This window comes from Camelus ferus, chromosome 7, assembly GCF_009834535.1.
Source record: "Camelus ferus isolate YT-003-E chromosome 7, BCGSAC_Cfer_1.0, whole genome shotgun sequence".
NCBI classification, from domain to species: Eukaryota; Metazoa; Chordata; class Mammalia; order Artiodactyla; family Camelidae; genus Camelus; species Camelus ferus.
The window spans coordinates 24,714,492-24,734,561 of NC_045702.1; the positions used below are offsets into that span (position 1 = coordinate 24,714,492).

At 35.4% G+C, this 20,070-nt stretch overlaps 1 protein-coding gene across 2 annotated transcripts in view; it reads left to right on the forward strand.

The window, feature by feature from the left end:
• The window catches only part of WASL (WASP like actin nucleation promoting factor), a 69,634-nt gene extending 50,316 nt beyond the window's left edge, over window positions 1-19,318 (forward strand). For both annotated transcript variants that reach the window (XM_032483584.1, XM_032483585.1), the window contains 3 exons: window positions 1,728-2,248; window positions 7,052-7,160; window positions 16,691-19,318. In XM_032483584.1, the coding sequence (XP_032339475.1) occupies window positions 1,728-2,248; window positions 7,052-7,160; window positions 16,691-16,752 (692 nt within the window). In that variant the 3' untranslated portion in view covers window positions 16,753-19,318. The remainder of the gene's footprint in view (window positions 1-1,727; window positions 2,249-7,051; window positions 7,161-16,690) is intronic.
• The last annotated feature ends 752 nt before the right edge of the window (window positions 19,319-20,070 follow it).

Consider the following 20,070-nt stretch of genomic DNA (forward strand, 5'->3'; position numbering starts at 1 on the left):
CCAGTCCAGACAAATATCATTGCTCTTTGGAATGTAAACCTTAAACTGATTAAAATGAAATATTTGTATCTGCTTGAAGAATTTGATGTACTATCTTATTCAGGGAGTATTCATAATTTACATATGCCATATCCTCTTGGTTTTACCCTATTACAAAATATGTTAGAAAAGGACTTTGCTTTTAACAAATTATAGTGTCCTCACTTTGCATCTGGTGAGAAAATTGGGTGAACCTTAGTTGTAACGCCCAGACCTCCAGTATGCCTTGAGTGTAAACCACAGGACCTTCCCTCAGTGATGGCCTGCATCCAAGGAGGGGACTCTCCTGTTTGCAGTTATATATTATTTTTAAACATTTGTATGCCAGGAAATAATATCCTTGTGAGTATTGGCCTTTCTGCATATCTTATCAAATGTTTATGACTGTATTTGATAGCATATTTTTGTAGCATATTTTCCATAATTATTCCAAATGAAATCAGAAGATACTATTTGATTTCTTTTGAAGTGGGGTTTTTTTTTTTTCCTCTCTGGTATTGTTGCATTATTGAGCATCTAAGCCTATTGTTATTTCAAAGTAAAGTAAGTATTTGTATTTGTATTTTTATAGATAGTAGAAATATCTATCAATAATATATTACAGTTCGTATCAGTAAATACAAATAGCTGTTATGGATTTTAGAATTTCTTTATTCCTAAAAATAGGAATTTTTCTATTTGCTCTTTAAATGAATGGAGAAATACTGAAGTTCATTATGTGAATTTGTATATCCTCTTGGTAAAATCATGTCTCTAGAAATATAATAAATTTATATTTGAATTTCTCTATTTTATCTTACATTTTCACTTAAGTAGAATAAGAATGTGTATATTACTACTACCAGAATAATGTTAGTATTTTTTTAATAACCTTAGTTTAATTTTACAGTGTTTAGAAAGTCTCAGTTAATTTGTTAATGTCTCCTGAATAAGTAGTTGAACATTTCAGCTGAGCAACCAGCCTCCCTTAATACCAGCACTAGAATTGCTGATGGTCTTTTATTAATACAGTACAATATATACACTATATATTGTATTATATATACCAGTATATTATATACTTAGTATATAATATATATTGTATATTATACACTATACATACAGAAAATATAGGACATTGTAAATTACAAATGTTAGTTAGGTAACAAAATTTTACATTTTAAAAGGAAAAGTATATTTGGGTTGAGCTCAAATTAACTTGAATAAATTCTAATGAGATTGTACTATATTAGCTATTTAATTCTTGAATGTAAATTAATTTTATTAAACAACTAAATATACTTGATTCTTTAAAGAGAGAAGGTATCCATTAATTTTTATTAAAATGTAAAATGATGCTTATTGACCAAAATGTTTAATTTCATTGTTATGTTTTTATTATTATTATAGAATAATGTGTTTATTGCCTTACCTTGAAAAGTAGTGCAGATTCCTGTAAACTATTTATACTGTTTTAGCTAGTATTTTTTTAAAAAGGACCAGGAAGGTGATCTTTAGGCTGAGTATTCCCAAATAGAATTGTTAGATACCATCTGTACTGAGGTATCTTTGTAAAATAAAATACAAAGGTGAGGCCTTTTTTTTTTCTATTTTTTTTTTTTAAATATATGTTGAAGTAAGTTGCTTTTTTTGATATAATGTTTGTGGGGGAAAAATGCATGCTTTCTTTTTTTCTGTTTTTATTTCAGCACCACCACCTCCACCACCATCAAGGGGAGGCCCGCCTCCTCCCCCACCTCCTCCACATAGTTCGGGCCCTCCTCCCCCTCCTGCCAGGGGAAGAGGGGCTCCTCCTCCACCACCTTCCAGAGCTCCCTCAGCTGCACCGCCACCACCGCCTCCGTCCAGGCCAGGTGTAGGAGTCCCTCCACCACCACCAAATAGGATGTACCCTCCTCCACCTCCAGCCCTTCCCTCTTCAGCACCTTCAGGGCCTCCACCACCACCTCCACCTGTGGCAGTGGCTGGGTCAGTGGTACCACCCCCACCGCCTCCACCTCCACCTCCACCGGGGCCACCACCTCCGCCTGGCCTCCCTTCTGATGGTGACCATCAAGTTCCAACTCCTGCTGGAAACAAAGCAGCATTTTTAGATCAAATTAGAGAGGGTACTCAGCTAAAGAAAGTGGAACAGAACAGTCGACCAGTGTCCTGCTCTGGAAGGGATGCACTTTTAGACCAGATACGACAGGGTATTCAGCTGAAATCTGTAAGTAATCTCTTCAGTTTAGACTACCTGTCATAATGGAATTTTAAAGTAATTTTAAGACGTCTTTGAGAAGTTTTTTTTTTAACTTTTTCTCTTGGTATTTGTTTTTTTAACCCTATAAATTTTCTGATACTTGTACATACCATAAAATGCAGAAATTTATACTTAACCTGTGTAACCCATACTTCTATATCAAAAAAGCGCCCCAGAAATTTCCCTCATGCCTCTCTACTCCCAAAAAGGATCTGATCTCTGTCACCATAGATTTAGTTTGCCTATTATGGAACTTTATATAAATGGATTACTGCACTATGTTTGCAGTTCGTTGTTCTAGACTTTTAAATAAAATTTAATTTAAGGAGAAGTCTTTATTAAACTACATAGAAGTGAAAATAGCCCTGTTGAAACCCATTATAATCACTTTTATAAATTCAAACCATTAACTTTATGAAAACTAAACCATATTTTAAAGCTTCTGTGTTCTGAAATTTAGATTAGTAGAGAATCAAACTCCACAGAAAATTGAAAGAGTTGTGATTAGAATTTCTATAGTGCTGGGAGATAATTCTGAATTCTCTGAATTGGATGAGGTGACCATTTAATCTTCTAAAGTAGAGATTCACAAACTTTTTTCTTTAAGGACCAGATAGTAAACATTTTAGGTTTTCTGGCCATATGGTCTCTGTTACAAAACTACTCAGTTCTGCTCTTGTACCACAAGAGCAGCAGCCATAGACAAATGTACTGTGAAATGAGCCACAGACAGTACATACATGAGTGGGCATGATTGTGCTCTATAAAGCTTTATTTATGGACACTGAAATTTGAGTTTCATACAGTTTGCACGTATCACAAATATTCTCTTTATTTTATTTCAACCATTTAAAAATGTGAAAATCATTTCTAGCCTTTAAAAAGTTATTCAAAAACAAGGGACAAGCTAGATCTGGCCCATAAGCAGTAGTTTGCTGACCCCTGACCTAGAGCCTAACCTGCCTTCCATCCTCTTGGTCTTTATAGGCAGTTTTTCAGTTCCAGGAGGAACATTTGCTCTACAGGGCTTCAGACAGGTTAACAGATGGTAAATTTTTCTACTTAGTAAATGGAGCTGAAAGAAGGAGAATTTAATTGAAAATTGTTTTGCAATGTAGGGAATTATGGTAACTTTCTAAATCTCAGAAGCTTTGCCTCAGAAGGGAATGATGGATAGGGAACACAACTAACTGAAAACATTTAAACGTTAGTGCACAGATTTAAGAAACTTCTGGAATTTATCTAGATCTTCTCTTAGTATGTATTTAGGATGATACTTAGATCAGCCTATGAACAATTATCTTTGCTCCCTCTTCCCATTTAGTTTAGACTAAAGGTTTCTCAGGAGCAGTTGAAGAACTTTGAGTAGTTGTTAGTGGGGAGAATTAGTGTCAAAGTGACCACAGCCCAGGTGGATCTTAGATTTTAATGGGCTCCTTTATTTTCAGCTTTTACCTTAAAGTCTACTAGTTGCTGTGTCGCTCTCATTTCTGTATCTCCCACTCCTAACTTTCCTTTTTGCTTCTCTTTACTATTTCCTCTCATCTCCACAGTCAACTTTTGTTTCTTTCTCTCATTTAGTAATTATAGTAAGGTGCTATTTTTAATGAATTAAGTTGTATCCTCTTTTCTTAATTTAAAAAGTTGGTGAGTTAAATTTCTCATTCATTCTCCTCATCTCTAAATTTATCGCTAAATTTCTTTGAGAGAGAAAAATGTTTTCCATTCTAAATGTGGGCATTTTTATCTTAAATAATCACTTTCTTTTGATTGCATTCAGGGTGTTATCTTAGAGGGTATAATCAGTGAATTATTGGTATGTTGTACATGTGATCTCAGTCCGTAATTTTATTTCATTTTTTAAAAATAACCATTCTGTGGCTGAAATGTCTCTAGCTTTGTTCCTTTAAATAGTCCATATAAATCATCAGTTTACTTAGTGGTGAATACAACTAAACAAACCACAGATTTACTTTAAAGAGCTGACAGGAAGTATATAAGTATTCACTTGCATATGTTTTAAATTCCGTGTTCATAGCACCTCAGATAACACTATGTCCAAGTGAGTGCTTCCCAGAACGTGCTCATGACCATGCTGTACTCCTGCAGCGCCCTCCTGTTTGTCATCAGAGCACTTCAAGGGGGTCCAGATGATTCCTCTGGCTGTGGTTACACTTCTTTCAGAGCCTCTTGCTGAAATTCAAACTCAAACTATTTGTCTTTTTCATTTGTGACACCTCTGTACCAGTAATAATTGATATACAATCTCTTTCAAAAATCTAAATATTAATGAATGAGTCTATTCTTAAAAGGAAAAGATCTTTAAGTCTAGAAAGACAAGTATAGGAGAGGAGTTGTAAAGACCAAAATGAAAAGTTTGTCCTAGTAAATCATTTTTCAAAGAAAAATTACTTTAGAATTTCAAATGCATACAATTGGCCACTGGACATCATGGAGATTAGGGGTGTTAACCCTCCAAGCAATCAAATCTGTACATAACTTTTGACTCCTCCAAAACTTAACTAATAGCCTACGGTTGACTGGAAGTCTTACCAATAACATAAACAGTTAATTAACACTTATTTTGTATGTTGTATGTATTATACACTGTATTCTTACAACAAAGTAAGCTAGAGAAAAGAAAATGTTATTAAGAAAATCATAAAGAAGAGAAAATGCAGTGTTGAACTATATTTATCAATTCGGTAAGTTTATGTCATCTGTTTTCAAGATGGATCGTCTATTGGTGCCTATGTCAGTATTGTCTTATATAATACAAAACACTGTAGATGTCATATATATTATTAACACGACATCAAAAGTGAAAAGAATATGAAAAATTTATATTTATTTACAGGTATAACGATTCATACATGGATAATGAAGAAGCAGTCATATGATTGCTTTATGGTAGCCTAGTGTTATTTATATGATTGCTTCATGGTAGCTAGCCTATATACTAATGAATAAATTGTTATAAAATTTTTATGGCATATAGTATTACAGTCATATTCATAATACTGTATTAGAAACATTGTTAACATTTTTTCAGAAACCTCTTACATGTGATGATAGGCAGATACACAATTTCTCCAGTTATTAAATAGGGAGCAGACTATATGTTAATGTAATTCTTTGAAGGCAAAATTATAAAACAGTAATAAAATTAACACATTATTAATTTTATCTTAAGCATGCCCTCACCTTATGCCTATGTAAGGATAGGCTATCCACTTCAATGCAAGTCTTGAGCACAGTGTTCTACGTGAGGAATACTTAGGCAGTGATGAGAATGACACGAAAGCATTTCATACAGTCCTTGCCATATAGTTATTGGATATTCACAACATCTGAGCTCACTGAAATTGTCACAGAAAGTGGCTACGAAGTTATTACAGTAGTCCGGTACATGCAACAGTTAATCTCATGCAGTTATGATTTAATACTGCACCTTTTCATTTGTTTACACTTCTCTCAACAGTGAATAGTGCCTTGTATGGATGTACGGTCTGTGTGTGCATAAGTTTTGATAAATTCTAAGTTTTTATAATAGATTTATTCATATTTATTTATATATATTTTATGGTAGCAAGTGATAAAATAGACCTGTATTTACATATGTTTTATGCATTCATGCCATACTAAAGTTTTTCTTAATTTTTTCGACATTTCTAGGCAACATGGTTTATCTACAAGTTTTTTCAAATTGTAGCAGATCTTTTAAAATTTTTCCCATGCGTTTATTGAAAAAAAATTGCATATAAGTGGACCCACACAGTCCAAACTTATGTTGTTCAAGAGTCAGCTGTGTATGTGATCATTTAGTACAGCTGTGCTGTTTTATTTTTAATTATACCAGTATTATACCTTTACATAAGTGATGCAAGTCCAGGGACAAAATTAACAAAATGAGTATTTTGTATAAATGACTGCTCATTTTATTCAAAGTGCACATAAAGCAGTATTTTCTAAGTTGTATTTTTTTTTCCTGAATCTCTAAAAACTTACTGTATTCTCTGTTTTTAATGAGTGTTGGAATCAGGGATGATTTTGTATAGAAATTAGATATTACTGAGAACTTCTGTTTTTTTTTCCCACAAATGTAGTTCATATTAGATAAAGTACTTTAGGGATTGTTGGTTGCCTTGTGAGGTGGGTACATTTTGAAAGCTACCCATCTGGTCTCCTCAGAGAGAAGTTACATGCTATAAGAAGGAAGATTCATTTTGAATTATAATGTATGTTATATATTATAACTTTATATTCAATATAATATATACAATTATAAAACTTATTAGTAAAGCTGAGTTTTTCTAGGAGAACATAAGTGTCTTCAGTTGCTCTTAGATATCTTAAAATGTGCTTCTCATCTAACAACTATGGGAATCAAAGTATTACCTTAGTTTTATAAAATGGTGCCCCTTGATAGTCATTTTAGAGTTTCTCATCAGCTAAGGCTTTGTGTACTAGAATGAGCAGAAGAAGCCCAGCTGCAAGAGCAAGTATTTCTTAGGAAAAGGTTTGGTTGTTACTCTAAGTTTGGAAATGTGTTGATGGCTTATACATTAAGAAAGGGAAATATGCCTTGAATGATTCTTTCAAGGCAGCAGTTTTATTCTTCTTTATTACTTAGTTAATCCTATACTGGGCTTATTTGTTTGCTTTTCCTGGTTTGGTTTTCTTTTCTTTTAAAATAAGGTAAGATTTCCTGGAGACAAAGATTTTTTGCTAAGGATGTATTACTAAATTTTGCTTACTTTTCTTTTCAAGGTGTCTGATGGCCAAGAGTCTACACCACCGACACCTGCACCCACTTCAGGAATTGTGGGTGCATTAATGGAAGTGATGCAGAAACGGAGCAAAGCCATTCATTCTTCAGGTATGTTTGCATGTGTGTGTGTATAGTTAATAAATTTTAATATTTGAAGTTCTGTTTCTCTTTTTATTTTATGACTCAGTCTTTGCTAGATTTTCTCCTACTATTCAATAATTTGTTGGTGTGGATTCTAGAACATATTTTAAAAAGTTGCAGTCACTGTAACTAGTCTGTTTGAAGCTTAATGGATGTCTAGACACCATTGTCATAACCATAAATTGGAAGAACAACTTTGGAAAAATGGCAATTTTGTTTCCTAAACCAGACATACTGATAGAATGCCTGGCAAACAACCTCTAAACAAGACTTGAGATTCCTTGATCTCATTCCCCTGACATTCTTGTGACATAAGAAATTTAGATTTCCCTGATTCACAAGAGTTGGGGCTGAGAAATAAGGAAATTTATACTGTTTCTGGGGTTTACTGAAGAATCTGAAAGTTTTTTGTTTCCTGTTTTTTATTATTTCCTAAGAGGTTTATTTGAATAAGTACCTACTTGAGGTTATTAAAGATATGCACACCAACATAATAATGAATATTGGTTTTATTATAATAATAATAAGAAGAAGAATATTCCTTCTCTTTGTTTTTCTGTAAGGATGTGGATATTTAAGGTCCTTTAGCAACACTTGTTTTCCTTAAATAGACAATTTTATTCCCATACTGTATTACAAAAATAGAATAGGCTAATTCAGTCCACAGATATTTATTGTGGAATAAAAATAAAATAACAATAAAAGTTCCTGCCTTTATGGAGTGTGCATTCTAGTGAGAAAGAGAGAGACACTAAATAAAACAAATTAGAAAAATATATATTAAATGGTGATGTGTACTGAGGACAACAATTAAGCAGAAAAGGAGATATAAGGGCTTACAGGCTGTGAGAGGGAAGTTCATTTTGAAATAGGACGATGAGGCCTACCCAAGGTGTCATTTGAGGAATTCAGGGAGTTAACCCTGTCGATAGCAAAGTGTGTGTGTTTAGGTGTAAAGAACAGTAGTTGTGCGTGATTGGGACATTGTGCTGTACACCGGAGATTGACACATTATAATTGACTGCACTTCAGTTAAAAAAACAAAAAAACAGCAAGTACAAAGTCCCTGAGGTTGAGGAACAATGCCATGGTCAGTAGGGCTGAAGCAAGGGAGGAAGGAAAAGAGGAATAAGAAATGTATTATGGAAGATAGTAGGTGGCCAGTAGTAAGGCTTTGGAGGCCATGAAAGTGATGGGAAGCCACTAGAAGGTTCTTAGCAGAGGAGTGGCAGTGATCCAAGCTAGAGATGATGGAGGTTTGAATCAGGTTGGTAGCACCAGTGAGAAGTGGTTAGATACTAGTTACACTTTGAATGTGGAGATCATTATGTTTGCTGATGGATTGAATATGAGGTTTGGGAAAAAAGAATTGATGGATGACTGAGATTTTTGACCTAAACAACTAAAAAGAGTGAAATTTTCATTAACAGGGGGAAAGATTTAAGAGGAGCAAGTTGAAAGATTAGGAATTTGGTTCTATACATATTAAATTTGAGTTACTTATTAAAAATTCGAAAGTTAGTGTTGAGTAAGCATTTGGTTATGAGTGTGAAATTCAGGGGAGAGATCTGAACTATTAATATAAATTTGCATGTCATTAAGATAAACATGATATTTAAAGTTATGGAACTGGATGAGATCATCCAAGCAGTGGGTATAAATGGAGAAGAGGTCTAATGAGTTTGGAGAGCTGGAGAGTGTGGGATCTTAGAAGTCAGATGAAGAAGTGTTTGACAAAGGATGGAGTGATCATTTGGGTCGGATGGGTGTGAGGGGCCATGAAAATGAGAAAGGGGAATTGAGCTTCAGCTTTAGAAACAATAGATCCTTGGTGACAGGAAAGAGCAATGTCAGTGGGTTCAAAAGAGAATAGGAGGATAGAAAAAGAGATCAGGTGTGGGGACTGCCTACTCTGTTCCCTTTACGGCTTAGTACTGATGCAGTTCCCACCTGTCTGTAACTGGGATTGGTAGCTGAACAGTATGTCAGTTATACTTTATACAACTTTTCTTTAAGGACAGTCACTGAAGGAGCCTTTGTTGGATTTGCAGTCTGTGAGTGTGAAATTCAGAGACCAACTCAAATGTGATTTTACACATAAAGAAACACAGGTTGAAACTGGTTACCTAGATACTAAAAGACTAGAACCCAAGTCTTCTGAGTCCTGTTCTCATCTTCAGCTCACTGTCACACTCTTTAGATGGAGTTCATTAGAGTCATTTTAAACCATTTTAGTAACTAGATTCCTCCAGGAATCAAATGGCTTCAGTTTCAGAAGTTGAATCATTGGAGAAATTATCTTAAAACTATGTAATATCATTTTATTTATCTGTTTTAATTGTTTGTCTTTTTTTAAATTAAAGTATAGTCCGTTTACAGTGTGTCAGTTTCTGGTGTACAGCATAATGTTTCAGTCATACATATGTATATACATATTGTTTCTTTTTGTATAGTACCTTGTGATATACAAAAGAAACTTGTTGTTTATCTATTTTATATATACTAGTTAATATTTGCAAATCTTGAACTCCCAATTTATCCCTTCCTACCCCCTTTTCTCTCTGGTAATCGTAAGATTGTTTACTATGTCTGTGAATCTGTTTCTGTTTTGTAGATAAGTTCATTAGTGTCTTTCTCTTTTAGATTTCACATTTGGATGATATCATATGGTATTTTTCTTTCTCTTTCTGGCTTACTTCACTCAGAATGATGATCTCCAGGTCTATCCATGTTGCTGCATATGGAATTAGTTTATTATTTTTTATAGCTGAGTCGTATTCCATTGTATAAATATACCACAGCTTCTTTATCCAGTCATCTATCGATGGATGTTTAGGTTGTTTCCATGCCTTGTCTATTGTAAATAGTGCTGCTGTGAACATTGGGGTGCATATATCTTTTCCAATTAGAGTTCCCTTTGGCTATATGCCCAGGAGTAGGATTGCTGGATCATATGGTAAATCTATTTTTATTTTTTTGGAGGAATCTCCATACTGTTTTCCGTAATGGCTGCACCAAACTGCATTCCCACAAGCAGTGTAGGAGGGTTCTCTTTTCTCCACACCCTCTCCAGCATTTATCGTTTGTGGACTTTTGAATGATGGCCATTCTGAGTGGTGTGAGGTGGTACCTCACTGTAGTTTCGATTTGCATTTCTCTGATAATAAGCGATATTGAGCATTTTTTCATGTGCCTATTGGCCATTTTATGTCTTCATTGGAGAATTGCTTGTTTAGGTCTTCTGCCCATTTTTTGATTGGGTTGTTTGTTTTTTTGTTATTAAGTTGTATGAGCTCTTTATATATTCTGCAAGTTAAACCTTTGTCAATTGCATCATTTGTAAATATTTTCTCCTATTCTGTAGGTTGTCATTTTGTTTTGCTTATAATTTCCTTTGCTGTGCAAAAGCTTATGTTTAATTGGGTTCCATTTGTTTATTTTTGCTTTTATTTCTATTGCCTGAGCAGATTGCCCTAGGAGAACATTGCTAAGATTTATGTGAAAAGATGTTTTTGCCTATGTTTTCTTCTAGGAGGTTTATAGTGTCTTGCCTTATATTTAAGTCTTTAAGCCATTTTGAGTTTATTTTTGTGTGAGGTATGAGGGAGTGTTCTAACTTCATTGATTTACATGCTGCTATACAGTTTTTCCAATACCATTTGCTGAAGAGACTGTCTTTTCTCCATTGAATATTCTTGCCTCCTTTGCTGAAGATTAATTGGCCATAAGTTTGTGGGTTTATTTCTGGGCTCTCTATTCTGTTCCATTGTTCCATATGTCTGTTTTTGTGCCAGTACCACACTGTTTTGATTACTGTGGCTCCATAGTATTGTCTGAAGTCTGGGAGGATTATTCCTCACTTCCATTCTTTTTCTTCAGTATTACTTTCGCAATTCTGGGTCTTTTGTGAGTCCATGTAAATTTTAGAATTTTTTGTTCTAGTTCTGTGAAAAATGTCACAGGTAACTTGATAGGGATCTCATTAAACCTGTAGATTGCTTTCGGTAGTATGGCCACTTTAACAATAATAATTCTTCCAATCCAAGGGTATGGGATGTCTTTCCATTTCTTTAAGTCATCTTTAATTTCCTTAATCAATGTTTTGTACTTCTCTGTATATAAGTCTTTCACCTCCTTGGTCAGATTTATTCCTAAATGTTTTGGGTTTTTTTTTTTTTTTTTTGATATTATTTTAAAAGAGATTGTTTCTTTACTTTCTTTTTCTGATATTTCATTGTTAGTGTAGAGAAATGCAACTGATTTCTGTATGTAAATCTTGTATCCTGCTACCTTGCTGAATTTTTTTTATCAGCTCCAGTAGTTTTTGTGTGGAGCCTTTAGGGTTTTCTATACACAGTATCATGTCATCCTCATATAATGACAGTGTTACTTCTTCTCTTCCAATCTAGACCCTTTTATTTCTTTTTCTTGCCTGATTGCTGTGGCTAGAACTTCCAATACTTTGGGGTTTTTTTGTTGTTGTTTGTTTGTTTTTAACGTTTTTTTATTGATTTATAATCATTATACTTTGTGGAATAGAAGTGGTGAGAGTGGGCATCTTTGTCTTGTTCCAGATTTTAGTGGGGAGGCTTTCAACTTTTCGTTGTTGAGTATTATGCTGGTTGTGGGTTTGTCATAAATAGCTTTTATTTTGTTGAAATATATTCCTTCTATACCCATTTTGGTAAGAATTTTTATCATAAATGAATTTTGAATTGTATCAAATGCTTTTTCTGCATCTACAGAGATGATCATTTTTATCCTTTGTTGTTGTTGTTGATGTGGTGTGTCACGCTGATTGATTTGCGTATATTGAACCATCCTTGTGTCCCTGTAATGAATCCAAATTGGTCATAGTGTATGATCTTTTTTATCTGCTGTTGGATTCTGTTTGCTAATTGTTGAGGATTTTTACATGTATGTTCATCAACTGTATTGGCATAATTTTCTCTTTTGATAGGTCTTTGTTTTGGTATCAGGGTGATGGTGGCTTCATAGGATGAGTTTGGGAGTATTCCCTCCCCTTCAATCTTTTGGAAGAGTTTGAGAAGGATCAGTATGAGATCTTTCTTGTATGTTTGGTTGAGTTCCCCAGTGAAGCCATCTGGTCCTGGACTTTTGTTTGCAGGGAGGTTTTTCATTGCTGGTTCTATTTAACTTATAGTGATCGGTCTGTTTAAATGATCTGTTTCTTCCTGATTCAGTTTTGGTGGACTGTATGTTTCTAGAAACTTGTCCATTTCATCTAGGTTGTCCAATTTGTTGCCATATAGTTGTTCATAGTATTTTCTTATGATTTTTTTGTATTTCTGTGGTGTTGGTTGTAATTTCTCCATTCTCCTTTCTTATTTTACTTACTTGTATCCCCTCTCTTTTCTTCTTGGAGAGCCAGGCTAGAGATATGTCAATTTTGTTTCCTCTTCCAAAAAATCAGCTCATGGTTTGATGGTTTGACTTTTTTTCTGTTTTTGTATCTCTGTTTTATTTATTTCCTCCCTGATCTTCATTATTTATTTTTTCCTGCTAACTTCAGGTTTTGTTTGTTCTTTTTGTAATTGTTTTAGGTGGTAGCTTAGGTTGTTTATTTGGGATTGCTCTTGTTTTTTGAGGAAGGCCTATATCACTGTGAACTTCCCTCCTAGGACTGCTTTTGCTGTATCCCATAGATTTTAGGTTGTTTTGTTTTCATTGTCACTTGCCTTGAGGTATTTTTTAATTTCTTCTTTGATTTTATTGTTGACCCTTTGGTTTTTTTTTAGTAGCATGTTGTTTAGTCTCCATGCAGTCTTTTTTTTCTCATTTGTTTTTATGTGGTTGACTTCTAGTTTCATGGCATTATGGTCAGAAAAGATGCTTGAAATAATTTCTGTCCTCTTAAATTTGTTGTGGCTTCTTTTGTGTCCAAGTATGTGGTCTATCCTAGAGAAATGTTCTGTGCACACTTGAAAAGAATGTATATTCTGTTTTCGGGGGGATGTAATGTCCTAAAAATATCAACTGTTCTATTGTGTCATTTAGTATCTCCATTGCCTTATTGATTTCCTGTCTGGAAGATCTGCCCAATGATGTTAATGGGGTGTTAGTCTCCTGCTCTTATTGTGTTCCCATCAATTTCTCCCTTTATGTCTGTTAGTATTTGTTTTATATATTTAGGTGCTTTTATATTGTGTGCATATGTGTTAACGAGTGTAATATCCACTTCTTGTGTTGCTCCTTTGATCATTATATAATGTTCTTTATGACCTCTATTTTAAAGTCTGTTTTTTCTGCTACGAGTATTGCTACTCCTGCTTTCTTGTACTTTCCATTTGCATGAAATATCCTTTTCCCCTCCTTTCACTTTCTATCTATGTGTGTCCTTCACCCTAAAGTGGGTCTCTTGTCGGTAGCATATTGTAGGCTCTTGTTTTATTATCCAGTCCTGTCACTCTGCATCTTTTGATTGGAGCATTTAGTCCATAGACATTAACAATAATTATTGATAGATGCTCATTTATTGCCATTTTGAACTTTGTTTTCAAGTTGATTTGGTATTTCTTCTTTCTTTCTTTCTTTCTTTCTTTCTTTCTTTCTTTCTTTCTTTCTTTCTTTCTTCCTTCTTTCTTCCTTCCTTCCTTCCTTCCTTCCTTCCTTCTTCTTCTTCCTTTCTTCCTTTCTTTCTTTCTTTCTTTCTTTCTTTCTTTCTTTCTTTCTTTCTTTCTTTCTTTCTTTTTTGTAGTTTGATAATTTTCTTTTGTATTAGTGTCATTTCTTTTTGGTTTTTGTGACCATTGTATGTTTTTTATTTGTGGTTACCTGGTTTTTCAAATATGTTACCGCATTACTATATCTGTTTGCTTTAGGCTGGTAGTCATATAGGCTCAAACACATCCTATGAAGAAAAGAAAATCTGCATTTTCTTGCTCCCCTTTCTCGCCTTTTATGATTTTGATGTTCTCTTTTATATCTTCATGTTTATTCTATTGCATCTCATTGTAGTTATCACGTTTCCAATTATGATTTTCTCTTTTCTATAGCTTCCTACTTCTTTTCTATTTAGGGTAGACTTTTCAGTATTTCTTTTAGGATAGGTTTCATATTGCTGAATTATTTTAGTTTTTGCTGTCTGTGAAATTCTTTGTCTTTCCTATTCTAAAGGAAAGCCTTGCTGGATAGAGTATTCTAGGTTGCAGCTTTTTCTCATTCAGGACTTTAAATATATCTTGCCACTCCCTTTTGGCCAGCAGTGTGTGGATAGAGAAATCAGCTGAAAGCCTTATGAGGGTTCCCTTGTAATTAACTCTTTGTTTTTCTCTTGCTGCCTTTAGAATCCTTTCTTTATCTTTAACTTTGGCCATCTTATTTATAATATGTCTTGGTGTAGGTCTGTTTGAGTTCTTCTTGTTTGGGACCCTCTGTGCTTCCTGTACTTGGATATCTGTTTCCTTCTCTGGGTTTGGGAAATTTTCAATCATGATTTCTTCAAATATCTTTTCAATCCCCTTTTCTCTTTCTTCTCCTTCTGGGACCTCTAATATGCATAGATTGGAATGCTTTATGTTAACCTGTAGGTCCCTTATATTGCTTTCATTAGTTTTCATCTTCTGTCTGCTGTTCTGATTGGGTGATTTCTGTTATCTTGTCTTGTAAGTCACTTGTTCTTTCCTCTGCATTGTCTAGTCTGTTTTTGACTGCCTTTAGCTTGGCTTTTACCTCAGCAATTGAATTTTCTGATTTTCATTGGCTCCTCTTTATAGTTTCTATTTCCTTTTTATAATATTTTGCATTTCTGTTCATGGTCTCTCTTATTTCCTTAAGTGCTTTTATCACCCCCTCTTTGAAGTCATGATCTGGTAGAGTGTTGAGGTCTATTTTATTATTCATTCTTGCAGGGTACTTCTCTTGTTCTTTTAACTGAGAGTGATTCCTCTGCTTCATCTCATTTATATTTTTCTGACTCTATGGATTTATGGGTATCAGTTATATACGGTGGTCTTGAAGGGCTGTATTTTTGTTTGCCTGTTTGTTTGTTTGTTTTGAAGTGGGAATGTTCCTGTGTAGACTGTGAGCGTCTCATAATTTTGTCAGGACGCTATTTTTAGTATGGATGGTTGCCACGTCTTTCTTCCATGTGTGTTGGCTGTTATCCCTTTGATTGCGGATGTGGTCGGTATTGTGGTGATTAGAGCCTGCCCTCGTTATTGAGCGGTGCCTCCTTTTTATTCTGTGGTTGTCACAGTCTTGACAGGGGTCGGATCTGTTCTCCCGTTGTTGGAATAGAGGCTTCCAGACCCATTTCTGAGCTGTTGTGTGTGGTATGCAGGTTGGAGCACTTCAGCTAAAAGAGGAGCCACCAAGTAGTCCTCCTCAGGAGATGTCCACTGGATAGTGCCCTCTGTGGTGTTGTCTATCACTTGTTATGCAGGCTTACAACATATGCTTGTTGACACCGCCCTTATACCTGCCTCAGCCACGGGAATGTCGGCCACCCGCTCTAGTGTCCCCAGGTTCTGCACCAGTAGAGCCGGTGCAGATCTACCAATGTCAGGCACTGGGACCTACCAGCGTGCACGTGCGGTCACGCATCGGTCTGCCGTTCACAGAGCCAGCACAGCCCGCAGCCCCATCTGTGCACAGCACGCAGACCTGCTGTCGATGCCAAACCCATGCCGCCATGTGCTGGAACTCTGCTTGTTCATCCTAGAGGCATGGATCTGCAAAGATGCCAGTGGAGCAAGTCTGCCACTGCTGCCTGGGGCTAGAATCAAATCTAGTCCTACTTGTGAAATTATGGGGCCCCTAGGTACGGATTCAGGTTTCAGCCGCACCTCCACCTGGGAGCCACGCGCCAGTGAATGTATCCCTCTGGAGCTAGCCAAGAAGATGGCTAAGTCTGAGCCCTACCTGTCTTCTCTGGAGAACACCTGCCAGCTGTGGTGCTTTTTTATGGGGGTCCCAGGATGTTGCACACACTCCCAGCCACAGCCTGTACTGCACTCCAGGCCCCTGTAGCTGCCTCTGTGTGATCAGCCCCCGTCCTCTCCCCTGGCTCTTCTATGAAAGACAGAGCTCCAGCAGCCAGCCCTGGTCCACCCCTGCCAGCTCACACATCGGGCTAGGGGTCATGGGGACCCGCTGTGCTGGTGTATCTCAGTTCTTTCTGCCAAGCAGCTGCTGCTTTCTCCTCTGAACCTCAGAAGCTCCCTCTCTGTTCCCTCTGACCTCCGAGCTGGAGAGGGGGCATCCCAGAGTGAGGGTACCTTTGCTGCTCCTCCCTGTAGGACACAGGTCCTGCGCCAATTTCCTTTTCCTTTTTTTTTTTCCTCCTACTTGTTTTTGTGAGAAATCTTGTATTCCTGAAGCAAGAGATACTCTGCCAAAGCTCAGTGGGTATCCCATGCAAACTGATTAGTCCATAGTTGTAATTCTTGGTGTATTTGTGGGAGAGGATGAGTTATGGATCCTTCTACTCCACCATCTTGGCAATCCCCCTAATTGTCTTAATGATTTTCTTCCAGATGAAGATGAGGATGAAGATGATGAAGAAGATTTTGAGGATGACGATGAATGGGAAGACTGATCTATATATTATATATATATATATTTTTAAGGTGAAATACTAAACACTACTTTCTGTCTATGGATTCTGTAAAATTATCATGTAAATGTTCTACCAATTTGCTGTATATTTTTGTTGCCTTTTTTGCTTTTTTTTATTAATCTGTGCAATACCTCATTTAATCTGTAAAGGTTTGTCATAATTCTCTGCAAAGCTACTCCCTGTTACTGTGTGCACGTTTACACCAGGATGCTCACTTAATTTGTGAATATTTTTCATTCCATCAACAAGGGAGTTTAAATATTATATGTGAGACTGACAAAAACCTTAATGTAATTTAGTTATAATGCCAGAAGGAAAACACTATTTTCATACCCTACTTTTTCTGAACCTAAATTTTCTTATTAAAATCTAGTATAGCACTACATTCTTTTTTAAGTGATGCAAACCTTAGTTTATTTAGCCCCTTCATTTTGAACACATGCTACATGAGTGTTGAAGCTGATACATTGCACAGTTTTCTAGACATCACTACACTGATGCAATTCTCAAATTTTAGCAATATGTTCTACATAAAATCACTACAGTGATGCTAGTTGCGAAAAAGAGTAACACACCTCTTACAGCAATATTGCCTCTTACGGTACAGAAGTGTTATTTGGAGGCTGGAATTATTAGGAGCCCTTGCGTACCTATACTTGACTGAGGTTATTTTTATGCTATAGCAAATATGGCAGGCTCTTTTTGGCAGAAATTTAAAAAATATTTTTGGTTATTATTAGGAAACAAAAGCTAAGTTGTTGAAGTTTGGGGATCTTAGGGATAATTTTATTCTACATGAACTAAAGGAGGCTGTACATTATGATTACTTAAATATTTGGTTAATATACTATACAATCAGAACATTATAAAAATGATGTGGTATTAGTATTTTTATTTTACAGTTATTTGCTGAGGTATTCAGAGAGCCCAACCATAGAAATCTTACCTAGTTGGCAAAGGTATATGCACTGTAATGCTGACTCTATTATGCTATTTTTTTTAATTTTGATAATTTTGCAAGGTTTTTGTCAAATGTTAGGTGAAGGGTTACATTTTTCTTAGAAAATTGGTGGTCCCAATGTCAAATTTCTTGGAACGCATAATTGAGTGACAGATTTTTAAAAAAAAAATAAACTTTACAACCTGCACATTTGTTATGTATGCTAAATGATGTGTTAAAATTAGGGTTTCCTTGCCTCTCTACAGTACACTAGTCTGCCTAAAGGTGGTTGATTCATATTTATAGCATTATATCATACCTACCTACTTTAAATTTTAGGTAGAAAAATGATCTGATTTAAATACAGACACATATTTTTCTCACATTGAGTCATATGCAGAATGTAGTTCCAAGTGTATTTCATTACTGTAGTCACAATATCCAACTAAAAATTAAGCTCTCTATAATTGTACCGACCAAAATCTAGTATTGGCATGATCTTTGCAGGCTGGACCTGCAAGATGTAGCTTGAATTTTAACCAGTTATCACATTATCTCTAGTGATCATGCATCTAGTTATCATAAGAAATAATTTAAAAGGTTCTGTTGCTGAAAGCAGTAAGTGGTACAGTAAAATAGTTCTAAGTTATTCAAAGAATGTTACCTTCCTTGCAGGAGTAATTTAAGCACATGGAAAAGATTCTAGACTTTTTGCTTCTTGCAAAAACAGTGCCCTCTGCTGCTGGAAACCTTTTTCTGCTTACTCTCATTTTTATTGTGGCTTGAAGCTCTGTGGGTCTGGTGTGGATGAGGCTGGACAACTACTAACCAATAAAATTAGGAATTTGTGCAAATGGTAAATAGAACATTATAGCTCTTTTAAGTAATATTAAACATCTTCCTTTTTTTTTCTTTTAGACATAAATCTTTTTTGATCTCTTAGAAATATCTTTAAAGTAATGCCAATTTAAGCTCTCTCTTAACTTTTGGGCAAGGAATTCAGGATTTTCGAGCTAACTTTAGTATGATAAAGATTTATCAGGAGCTGCTCTGAGCAGAGAATATCAGTTCTTCAAATTAGAAACACAAGTTGAAACATGTAAGATGAGTATAATATTTGCCAATGATAATTCAGTTTATTCTTTCTTAAAGAAAAAAAAAAGACTTTTTGTTGTTGTTGCACAAAGTCTAATTACTATTGGTTGAAACAGCAGCTGTGGAATTCAGTCCAGGCATGAAGACTGACTCCACTTGAGATGTACAGGTTGCATGTTTCAGCCCTCCACCACCTTGCACTGTGACAGCACTGTACATGTGTGTTGTCTGAAGCCTCCCACCTATGCTCCAGCTAAATTGTTGTCTGGTAGCCTTCGCACTTAACAAACTAGCATGAGGCTTTTTATATCTAAATGCTACGTGATAGACAATTTCAGCTAGCCACATATTGTATGTATGAGATTCATAAAGACTTTCAATCATTCATTTCCATTTATCAACTGAAATTTTGTTTAGTATGTGAAAAATTTTTTGAAATGTATAGTGAATAGGATGTTGCACTGGTGGCAATTCATCATGAAGCATAATAAAATTAATTTGACCCAAATAGTATAAAGTAGTGTGGTTTTTATTTGTTTATTGTTGAGATTAATATGGGTAAAAAAAAGATATTAAACTGTAGAGTATAGAAACAGGTTCACAGCAGTGAACGGTAATGGTCGGAGTTTTCAGCTCACCACCTGCCCTGAGAGTCGGAGTGTGCCGTTGAAAAAACATGATGAGCAGAAGAATGTTACACTCTGTTCTGCTGGGAAACGTGGCAGCTGCTCGGCTGTCCTTCTGGGAGTCACTGCTGCGTATACGGAGCATTCACATTGCAAGGTCAAACTGGAACTCACACACCAAAAATGTTGCAGTTTCCTAGATCAGAATGAAACTGGAGTTCACTGGTAGTTTCAGTCAAAGCCAAGCATGGCAGCAGTTCATGTGGAACAGAAATAGCTGTTAATAAACGGTGTCAGAGATGGTGCTTTTTAAACAGGAAGCTCAGTTTTTGATAAACAGAATTTTTTGTTCTATTGACCCTGGCATAAGTGGGTGTCTGAAGATTAAACTGAGTTATGGAATCCAGTGTGTAGGATGCTGCAAAATGCCTTCTAAGAGCTTTAGTCGAATTTAAACATTTCAAGAATAATATGCCCTGTTAAAAATTTGTTTCTGTTGTACACATGTGAACGCTTAAGAATGTATTAACCATACTTAAAAAAAAATGTAAGTGCCTCAGAATTGCTTTTGTCACATATTTACTTAATCAATGAAGAAATTCCTGAAATAACTTACTCTGCTTTAGGAATGGAATT